Source organism: Impatiens glandulifera, chromosome 5 (genome assembly GCF_907164915.1).
Source record: "Impatiens glandulifera chromosome 5, dImpGla2.1, whole genome shotgun sequence".
NCBI lineage: Eukaryota > Viridiplantae > Streptophyta > Magnoliopsida > Ericales > Balsaminaceae > Impatiens > Impatiens glandulifera.
The window spans coordinates 5,126,756-5,138,710 of record NC_061866.1 but is presented as its reverse complement, the minus strand read 5'-3'; the positions used below and the strand labels follow the sequence as shown (position 1 = coordinate 5,138,710).

Here is an 11,955-nt window from a genome sequence, read left to right as displayed (position 1 = left end):
ATCGCTTCACAAGAATGCTACATGGGATCTAGTGAAGCTACCAAAGAGCAAGAAGGTTGTTCGCTGCAAATGAGTGTATAAGAGAAAGGAAGGTACGATGGGAGTTGAAGAAGCCAAGTATAAAGCCATACTTCAAACTCCAGGTGTTGATTTTACTAATGTATTTTCTCCAGTTGTGAAGCACAGTTCTATTTGGGCTTTACTATGTATTGTGGCATTCCACGATCTTGAGCTTGAGCAATTAGATGTAAAAACTTCATTCTTACACGGAGAACTTGAGGAAGACATATACATGCAGCAACTAGAGGGATTCGTAGCCTTAGGAAAGGATGACTACGTATGTAAGCTGAAAAAGTCTCTTTATGGTTTGAAATAGTCGCCAAGACAGTGGTATAAGAGATTCGATACATTTTTGACCACTCATGATTTCAGGAGGAGCAATTACGATAGTTGTGTCTACTTTAAAGTATGTGATGATAGGTCGTTCGTTTACCTATTGTTGTATGTTGACGATATGCTAATTGCCGTTAAAGATCAAAGAGAGGTCAGAAAGGTGAAAGCATAGTTGAGTAGCGAGTTTGAGATTAAAGATTTAGGTGCAGCAAAGAAGATGATTGGAATGGAGATTCTTAGAGATCGATCGACTGGTAAATTGTACATAAGTCAAAAGAGGTACATCGAGAAAGTCCTTAGTAGGTTTAACATGTAAAGTGCCAAGCCGGTAAGTACTCCACTAGCTGCTCATTTTAGACTTTCGTCTTCTTTGTCACCACAGTCAAATAGTGATGATGATTATATATCGCGAGTGCCATACTCTAGTGTCGTTGGCTCCCTTATGTATTTTATGGTTTGTTCACGACCTGACTTAGCATATGTAGTTAGTGTTGTTAGTAGATATATGGCAAACCCTGGTAAGGAACATTGGAAAGAAGTTCAGTGGATTCTCATATACTTATGTGGTTCTACTGATGTTTGTTTACAATTTGGGAAAAGTAGAGATGGATTTGTTGGTTACGTTGATTCAGATTACGCTGGAGATCTTGATAAGAGAAGATCATTGTCTGGTTACATTTTTGTGTTGGTGGTTGCGCTATTAGTTGGAAGGCTATGTTGCAGGCTATAGTTGCTTTGTCTACTATAGAGGCAGAGTACATGGAGATTACAGAAGCTTGCAAAGAAGAAATTTGGATGAAAGGCTTATTTGGAGAACTTAGTGATGATTTACAGATTTCTACAATCTTTTGTGATAGCTAGAGTGCTATTTTCTGACAAAGGATCAGATGTTTCACGAGAGGACTAAGCACATTGATGTACGGTATCATTTTGTGCGTGATGTGATTGCTCGTGGTGATATTGTTGTGAGCAAGGTGAGTACACACAATAATCCTGCAGATATGATGACCAAGTCACTTCCTATTACCAAGTTTGAGCATTGCTTGAACTTGGTTGGTCTTCATTGTTGAGTTATGCCCTTAGGGGATTTGGTGGAAGAGGTTTGATTTTGTGGTTATGCTATCAAAGATTGGAATTCGTTTTAAGGTGGAGATTGTTAGAGTTTGTGGCCTGAATTCTTGTTGGGTCAGCGGGCTTTGCCCGCACTATATGGATCTGTAGTCTTAATGGGTCTGACCCCTTTTAATTTATATCATATTTTAGGGTTAGACAATATATAGAGAATACATCCGTCTTTTCTCTTATTTAGTTTTTATGTTGTCCACCAAAATTTGTACAACCTTCTCTTCTGCCCGTGGTTTTTTTACCCGTAAAGGGTTTTCCACGTAATCTTGGTGTTCGTTCTTCTTTTTGTTTTTTATCCTCGTTTATTGTGGTTTTGATTCTAACAATGTGGTTGAATGTAGCCCTTTTGTTTGTATATTATCACCTATCCCATGTTTTTTTCACATTTGTCCGTAGGTGTCAATGTGATGGGGTGAAAGACTCGAAATTCTATAATCATGTGGACGACTCTCCTTGCTGCGTGTAGAATTGATAATAACGTAGATGTTGCTAAACGGGTTTCTGAGAATATTTTGAAGATCGGTCCGTTAAATTCTCGTTAATATTTTGAGGAGAATAAGATCGTAGATCCGTTGATGATGATGAGTACCAAGGGTGGAGCCAGGATTTAAAATCTGCACGGGCTACACAAATTTAAAAAATAATATAACACATAATAGAAATATCTATACGATTTAAAATTTACTCGGGATTTACTATTAAAGTTGAGATCTACGATTTTTACAAGTATAATATTCATTAATAATAAAATATGAGTATGTACTTGAAATAAATTTTCTCTCTAAATGTAGATGATCATGAACTTTCTTAGAAAATCTTCTCTTATTTTATTAAAAAAATATTTTTGAACATTTTCATAACAGAAAATGTTCATTATGAAGTTGTCGTCATGAACTTTCTTAGAAAATCTTCTCTTATTTTATTAAAAAAATATTTTTGAACATTTTCATAACAGAAAATGTTCATTATGAAGTTGTCGTTAAAACATTTAAGGTTAAAACTAAACTGATTAATTTGTTAATCAAATGATCCTATTCAAACTAGAAAAATATAAAAATAGTTCGCATAAAATATAAAAATAGTTCACATAAAATTAAATTATACAAATTGGGTGAAAATTGCCCTAAAAATTATAGGGACCTGACAGTTAGAGAAAAAATTTAAATTTCCAAACCACCTTGGAGATATATTTTTTAATTAGGTAAAATAAATTATATATAGTTTAATGGTAGATTATTGAGTTTAATTATGGTTTAATTATGAATGACTAAATTAGAGACTTTTTCATTAGGAAAGTATATATATTATATATTGTTGAGTGGGTTTATTTATGAATTAATAAATTAGTATATTATTTAATTGTGTATAAATATATTATATAGTATATTACTAATAGTCATTGATAAAGTTAATCTTAAGGGTGGTTCTGCCTGAGCACGAGTATATAAACGAAACGAGATAAACATAATTAATCAAATGGCCTAAACTACTCACATTAATCTTCTTTAAACTTATTACATTTTTATTCAATTAATAAATTATTTAATTTCATAAATATAATTTTTATAATTAAAATTAAACATACTAAAATATAATTTTAAGAATATTAACTCAAATAATATAATTAAAATAAAATATAAAAAAAAGTTATATAGATAGAGATGTGAATCTATTAATAATTTTCTTCGATATTATTTTTATTAACTACTTATTAATTTTTTATAATTTTAATAATGGTTAATACATTAAATAATAAATATATGGATAATAATTTTAATTTTAATAATATAATAATATATATTTACAATTTTTACTCATCTTTCTCATTTTCCCCCATTTTCTTACTTAAATTACCCATATTTACATTAAAATTATTAAATTACCACATCTTCCCTAGTAAATATCATAGTAATTAATCACATATTTTATTTTTTATCATCATATTATTTTAAAAAAAAAATTAAATCACTCCAAAATTTATTTGACAAAAAAATAATTTATAAAATAAAAAAATAAAATAATTTTATTAATTAAATAAAAATCTAATTTATAAAAGTAATATTAATTCAAAAATAATAACAGTGAATAGTTATAAAAATATATTTTAACTTAAAAATTCTCAAATTACTTTTAATTATATTAAATAAAAAATTAATAATATATAAATTCTAATAAATTTTCCTAAAAATATATAAAATCCTTGCGATAATAATTTATTAATATTTGTATATCACTAAATATTTTTTTTTTTAAATCACTCTAAAATTTTAACCGATTTGTTGTTGGGTTTGAAACAGGTTACTCGAACAAATTTTAACCGATTTATTGTACTGAAAAAGTGTATTGTTGTTGTTGGATTCAGGTCAGGTTACCTAGTGAACCGGAAGAAAGTCAAGTTGAGTCACTTCAGGTTAATTCAATTCGGGTGACTGAAACAAAATATGGCTCTTCAGAGTCATCCTTACCACCAAACAAGTAAGATTGATTGAAAAACATGTTTATTAATTAATTTTTTTATGTGAAATTAAGAAGCTTTTGTCTTCAAACTTTTTAATTTGACAAAGAAGTTTAACAAAATGTGAAGAATTATTCAAACTTAAATGATTAAATATCTAATGTTCGATTCTTATTAAGAATGTCTCAAGTTAAACGTTCAATGAATTTATATGTCAAAATTGATATGGGCATTGTCTTTATAGAATAATGACATTTATATATTATAATAGGATCTAAAACAGTTATTTTTTGAAAAGAAATGTATGAATTTTATCTTATATAAATTTGTGTACAATAGTTTTAATTTTTAACCAAATTAAAAGAAATAATGTTTTTTTTTTCTAAACCAAAATTAGTACTAGCATTGATAAGGTCCTTTGTATGGTTAATTGATTGAAACCAGGTGCTGGCATGGCTCCACTGGTGTCACAGTCTGTTCAATAGTGTCCATCCTCACAGGAGGAGGAGGAAATTCAATTAATGCCAAAGATCAATAATTTGTCATGTATGGTTGGATGGGCATGGGCTTTCCACATTTATTAAATAAGACCTCATTGTCCTTTCTTTTTTATAGTAAATTAAAATTCCATTGAAAAATGTATAAATCTTAAATAATTTGTAATAATGTTATGGAACTTTAATCAATTATCTTAGAAATAGAGAATTGACAAGGATGTGTCCTCTCTACTTTAAATGTTTTTTATTTTTAAAACGCTGAGTTTGTTTCTCTTTCGGATTGCGACTAATCTCCGTGGGTTAAACACATATCTCGCAAACACACTTAACCAATTAATCAAATGAGTGGAATTTGTCGTCTGTCAAACTCGGGACCTTAAGAAGGTTGTGAATATCCACTTCTTCCGTCGCTAGGCTAGAAGATGATTACTCTAAATGATTTTATACATCCTTATTTGTTTGAATCATTTTCTAGATTGCTTTTATCTAACCATCTCAATAATATATTTATTCTTTACTCTCTTGACTCTCGATGTTACATGAAAATTGAACGAATTTATTCTCATTCATATATATATATATATATACACGATAATCGATGAATTGAATACCCAAAATGACTAAGAATTTTACTGAAAAATATATGTAGAGGAAAAACATTAGTTTCCTATTAAAAAGATTTTCTAAGTAAAAAGAACAATAATAAATTTGGTCAAGAATGTGGAAAAATCCTCAATCCACTTGATACTGTGAAATAAGATGTCTTCAAATAAACTCTTTTCACTGGTTTCATTGTCTATTATTACATTAATCAAATTATAAAAATATGTTTATGTAATAATCCAACATTTATAACCCTAATCGCCTAATAGTAGTGCCGGCATAGGATAAAGCCCTAGTTAAACCCTATAAGTCACCCTTTTACTAACACCCTAAAAAAATGATAAACAAATTAATGCTCCATTATACAATTAACATTATATTTAATTTAATTATGATACAAAAGTATTATTATTTTTATTCAACTTAAAATATACACAAAATAAATACAAAAATGTTTTTTTTTCGCTTTAAATACTCCGAACCTAAATGCAATTGCTAATTGCTTACAAAGAATAATTTCCTAGGAGGATAAGAAAATATTATAATTTATCAAATGCAAATTAACATTTCTAATATGTTTCAAATAATTCATAACAAAAACATAAAAATTGAAGTAATGTCTTATCTTAAACATAGACCATGGAATTTGTCATATAATTAATAATGTGTGACCCCATATTAAGCAATAATAAATTCAGAATTTCACTATCCATCTATCATCTAATTAATTTCTGGTAAGTGATGATCAATTAATAAATGTGGACAACCCAATTTAATTAGTACCCAATACATCCATCCACATCAATGCCTCATAGATTATTGCTGTGAAGATAGGGACCCTTTCCATCTGCTTATAATCAAAGATTTTGAATGATCAAATCAATTATATATATACATCCAATTCTTTTGTTCCATAAATATATATTTCTATGGAGTTCTTCAACCGTAGCCTTTATGTTGTCTTTCTTCTATTCCTACTATTTGTCATTCCTTGCAGCTTTTCAAGTGGTATGAACATTTTTTTAATTACTCTTATATAAGCATACAAGATTATTGGTTTGATTATTCGTAATAGAATATAATCTGGGCAGAAAAAGTAGTGGATGAAGGTTTAATCTACGACATAGATTATCGAGGACCGGAAACTCATTCTTCCCAACTCCCACCTCCTTATCAATCTGGTGGTTGGCCTTATCATCATGGCAAGATCAATGTTCATAGAGGAACACTTAGTCATCACAAATCTCGAGAAGGTCAAGTAGTGACTTCGGTAAGTTATTCTAATTTTGTTTTGATTGATGATTGATGAAATATAAGAATAATTACCTTAGCCAATAAGGTCTTAGTTTTCAAGCACTTATTCAAAAACAATGATAGAACAATTTAATGAGAGAATGTCATGAGTTAATAAAACAAAGTTTTCAATTGAACATTCATGGCTTTGGGTTGTTTGTAATTTGACTTGGTTCTCTATAATTATATTCGAATAAATAAGAAATAAAAAACTTATCTATAAAACACTAAATTTATTAGGGTATATTGAGAATGAGGTTTTATAAATTACATTATTAGTTCTTTTTTAGTGATGGACATCATATTGATATTGAGTTGTTTTTAATTTGGCTTGGTTCTTTTAATTATATTCCCCACTTTATTTTAAGATAATTTGAGTGAGATATGAACTTGTTATATTAATTTTTTTAGGCAAGACTTTTATCATCATTTGAACTATCTAGTGGGTTAGTTTTTCTCGGTTTTTATTGACTCTTGTACATTTTATTTAACAGGGTGAGAAAGTTCTTGGATGAAGAGAGATTAGATCGATGAATGGCAAAGGTGTGTCGACATTAGTTAATTTAATTATATATATATTGCCTATGGTAAAAAATGGAATAATTGATGTAATTAATTAATTAATCAAGAGTGTTTAATTACTTTTGTTTATTATGATTCTCTGAACTGTCCATCATTTCGTAGATGAAAGTAAAAAGATAAACTCCCCCTTGTCTAATTATTATTGTGTTCACTTTTTATCTATTTACTGATTAATTGATGATTTCATCCTTAAAGTATAACTCATGAAGATGAAATTAATCAATTAATTAAAGTAAAAATAAGTTGAACAAAATAATTATGTAGTTAATTAAGGTTATTGTAATGTAAGACTGAAGAATGGTATTTGATTGTGTAGATAATTAAGATAAATATTTGGTTGTTAGTTTGTATTTCAATAAAAACCCATTTCATTTTAGATTGTTTTTTTTTCAGTTCCACAATTTAGTTTGTTTGGTTGTCTTGAATTTGCTTATGTTCGTTATATAGTTGGTAACAAGGGTCATAATAGTTGTGACAAATTTCAAATTTATCGGCGACATTTATATGTGAAGTGTTTTTCCGATATGTATGAAAGACATTTATGTAAATTCTATAACCTAAAAGTATTTGGTGAAATCATATCGTTATAAAAATTGAACCAAAATTTAGATCAAGATATAACATATTTCAAATAGGTCTAATAAAAAAAACAAAGACAAACTATCTAAAGTTTGACTTGTTATTCTAATATAATATGAGGGAAATTTTGAAGTCATTTTTATTTATAAAAGTGAGAAAATTTTCATTCGTTTAAATAAATGGTAGAATCATAATTTAGAAAAAAAATCACTAAGTTTAAATAAAAATCATTATATACATCAACAAATGATTAATCATAATCCATCAATATTAATATTGATGGATATTTTCTTTAAGTTTTATATAAGAAATGTGATAGTTTATTTGACATCAAATTTTGTATTTAGTGCCTTCATATTATATTTTAAAGTTATTTTTTTAAAATGATGATCTTTTTAGTTTATTTTATAAATTCACATTATCTTAATATTATCATTGATAAAGATAACTCAAGTGATACAAGTTGTTTATGATCTATATAATCGCAACTAAATCAACAAATGATATAATATCAAAATAAAGTAACATGATAATTTACTAGAAATTCAAAATGATCAAATATTATTGTGATGACTTTGTTGGTGCAATCATAAAAATATTAATGATTTTCTTGATATGAGAGTTTACTTTATTGTGAAATTTGTTTATTTGTTACTAAATATATATTAATTGTATAAATATAAGTTGCTACATTTACAAATTAAGTTTATACAGTTAAATTGTTAAGCAAATGGATGAAAATGAAAAAAAAAACTAACACCTCCTTTTATTATTCATCTTAATTTTAACTTTAAAAATATAAAAATCAAAATTATATTGGAAGAATATAGTTGTACGAATTGTTAATAATTGAAATAGTTTGTTAGAAGTCTTAATTTTCAACTTTGTTGGGAAAACATTTGCCGACATTTTCCTTTGTTTGTTCATGCTTAACATGTGGTTTTGTTTTTTTAAGATATATAAACTGGTTCATTTTATTTTTTTAATTAGCACATTTTTTAAATATAAAAATATGCAATGGATATCTTGAATTATAGATCTAGATCGAGTACTATCATAGTTTATTTAATTAAACAATGAAAATAAACTTTTTAAATCTATACATTTAAAAATGAAGCTATAACAAATTGGTTAATATAATTTAACTTATTTTCAATTAATTAACTTATTAAAGTAGATCAAATAAAAATGAATAGTTATCTAAAAAGATCATATATACATTTTCTTAACAAAAAAAATTCATTACTATAAGACTCTAACAAACATATTCCCCTATAATTCTAAAATCCTTGACGGACAAAATAACAAATTTAAATATTAATAAAATCATTTTTTTAATTTAAGAAGTTAGTACATATCTCCTGACGTATTGGATATAGACTCTTTAACACGAATTTGAATTTGTTGTCCCAAAGATAATGTCTCACTTGTTGTCTCATAGAAGAGAGGAAAAAGAAAATTAAATATTAAAATAAAATGTAATATATATATATATATAGTTTTTTAAGGTTTAGAATTTAGGTGTATGATTTAGAATTTAGGGTTTAGGGTTTAAAATTTAGGATTTATGATTTATTTCATATATATATATAATTTTTTATTTGTTTAATTTATTAAAATTACGTGGTTTTGATAAATGAGACAGCAAGGGACAGTTTCACTTGGGACAACAGATCCTCTCCCCTTTAAAACTTGAGATTATCTATATATATATAATGATGCTTAATTTTTAAAGTGTCCGGATTGCCGGGTCGAGAGCTGTGGTTAATTTGGATACTGGGGTCGGATTATGGGTTGACCCGTTTTTAAATTTAAAACGGTTAAAAATAAAATTAAAGATGTTAGAGGTATGTTTCGAACTTGAAACCTAACAAAACAAGTATAACTCTTTAACCAACTAGGCTACAAAGACTTTATATTTTAAATTCAACGCCAAATTTGATAAACGCGGGACGTTTTAATATTAATATAAGTTTAACTTTTTAACTAACTAATTTATATATATATAATGATGATGCTTAATTTTTAAAGTGTCCGGATTGTCGGGTCGAGAGCTGTGGTTAATTTGGATACTAGGGTCTGATTGTGGGTTGACCCGTTTTTAAATTTAAAACGGTTAAAAATAAAATTAAAGATGCTAGAGGTATGTTTCGAACTTGCAACCTAACAAAACAAGTATAACTTTTTAACCAACTAGGCTACAAAGACTTTATATTTTAAATTCAACGCCAAATTTGATAAACGCGGGACGTTTTAATATTAATATAAGTTTAACTTTTTAACTAACTAATCTATATATCTATATATATAATGATGCTTAATTTTTAAAGTGTCCGGATTGCCGGGTCGAGAGCTGTGGTTAATTTGGATACTTGGGTCGGATTGTGGGTTGACCCGTTTTTATATTTAAAACGGTTAAAAAAAAAATTAAAGATGCTAGAGGTATGTTTCGAACTTGCAACCTAACAAAACAAGTACAACTCTTTAACCAACTAAGCTACAAAGACTTTATATTTTAAATTCCACGCCAAATTTGATAAACGCGGGACGTTTTAATATTAATATAAATTTAACTTTTTAACTAACTAATATATAATGATGTTGAGTAAATTAAATTTTGGGTCGTACTGTGGGTTGACTCACCCATAAACTTAAAACAGTTAAAAATAAAATAAAAAATGTTATCCGTAATTTTTTTCACGGTTTTTTATATTATTACTCGTGCAAATGCACGGGCTAAATGCTAGTTTTCATAATATCTCCTGATTAGGGATGTAAATGAACCGAGCTGCTCGCGAGCTATTTGAATCTCGGCTCGACAAAAAGCTCGTTCAAGCTCGTTTAAAAGCTCAAAAATTTAAACGAGTCGAGCTTGAACTTCTCGATATTTGGCTCGTAAGCTCACGAACATGTTCGTTTATAGGCTTGCTTATAAGCTCGCGAACAAGTTCGTTTATAGGCTCACAAATACGTTCGATTATAATATTATTTAAATATAATTTATAAATTATTAAAAAAAATAGTAATATATAAATATATATTATAATAATTAATATTATTACAATATTAATATAATAATAACCTATAAAGCTATAATTAAACTTAGGGTTAATAAATAGATATTTTTAAAATTCTTTTTTTGTTCTGCAAGAGAACTCTTTAGAATTCTATAGAAGATCTAGAAGATCTCGATAGTCAGTCTCTAGTCTCTCATATCTCTCTCTTCCGTCTAGTCAAGTCTCTCATCTCTCTCTCTACCGTCTAGCCAAGGTCGTCGGTCTATAAGGTTGCAACACACCAATGTTTCAACGTTGTTTTCTTTCTCTCTTTTGCCAAGTTCTCTCGTCTAAGCATTAGTGGAAAGTGGAAAAATCAGTGGTTACGAATCATCTTAGAGGTGAGATTTCATATTTTATAAAACCAGTTAGGTTTTGTGAAACGAGCTCTTAACGAGCTTTCTAAACGAGCTTTAAACGAACTTTCTAAACGAACTTTAAACGAGCCGAGCACGAGCGGCTCGTGAGCTCAAATAAATTCATACGAGCCGAGCTCGAGCTCGATTGTAAAAGCTTGAAACGAGCTCGAGCCCGAATATATACTAGACGAGCCGAACTCGAGCATGATACTATTCGGTTCGGCTCGGCTCATTTACATCCCTACTTCTGAGCCTCCCCCAACCTTAAAATAATTTGTTTTTATATATATATATTTGACAAGTAACTCTTAGTCCAGTTGACTTTATAACTGAACATGTGGTCAGGTGATCAAACCTTTGCTCTCTTCTTTAGTTTATTTATTATAAACTAATTCATAATTATATTATTTTCATTTTAAATATAATTTTATTAAAATAATAATAATTATTATTTTATTTTATATTAACAATATTTTCTAATATACAAATATTTATAATAATACATCAATTTTAATTAATATATAAATAAGATTTATTTATATAAATAAAGTATAAAAAATTATATATAAAATAATGTAAATCATATAATAATATTATTTATTTTAAAATTATATTTATATAATAATTATACATTATTTTTTATTTATTTCAATATAATTAATAATACAAATTACTTATAAGGGTAAAATATAAAAATTAAAATAATAATAGTGTTTTATATTTCTTAATTTTAAATTATTTCAAAAATTTATAAGAAAATATAAATTAATATTAATAAACAAGTTAAAATAGTTACATTGGTTTTGTTCGGTATTTAAATAAAGAATTTGATATATTATTTTTATATGCATTAATATTCTATAATCGTAATCTCGAGTGTCTATTCACTTGATAATATATGTTTATCACGTTTTTGTATTTTTGTTCTTATTTATATTTTTTATTTTTTTATATTCTTATAAAACTAGCTAGGTTGAAATCTATTAAATTAGATTTTCATATTTTTTTATATA

The 11,955-nt window shown here is 27.2% G+C and overlaps 1 protein-coding gene across 1 annotated transcript; it reads left to right on the top strand.

The window, feature by feature from the left end:
* The first annotated feature begins 5,945 nt into the window (after positions 1-5,945).
* LOC124940554 lies at positions 5,946-7,304 on the top strand. The gene is made up of 3 exons (XM_047481078.1): positions 5,946-6,081; positions 6,165-6,343; positions 6,861-7,304. The coding sequence occupies exons 1-3, from the start codon at positions 6,003-6,005 to the stop codon at positions 6,879-6,881; spliced, it is 279 nt and encodes a 92-aa protein (XP_047337034.1). The 5' UTR covers positions 5,946-6,002; the 3' UTR covers positions 6,882-7,304.
* The last annotated feature ends 4,651 nt before the right edge of the window (positions 7,305-11,955 follow it).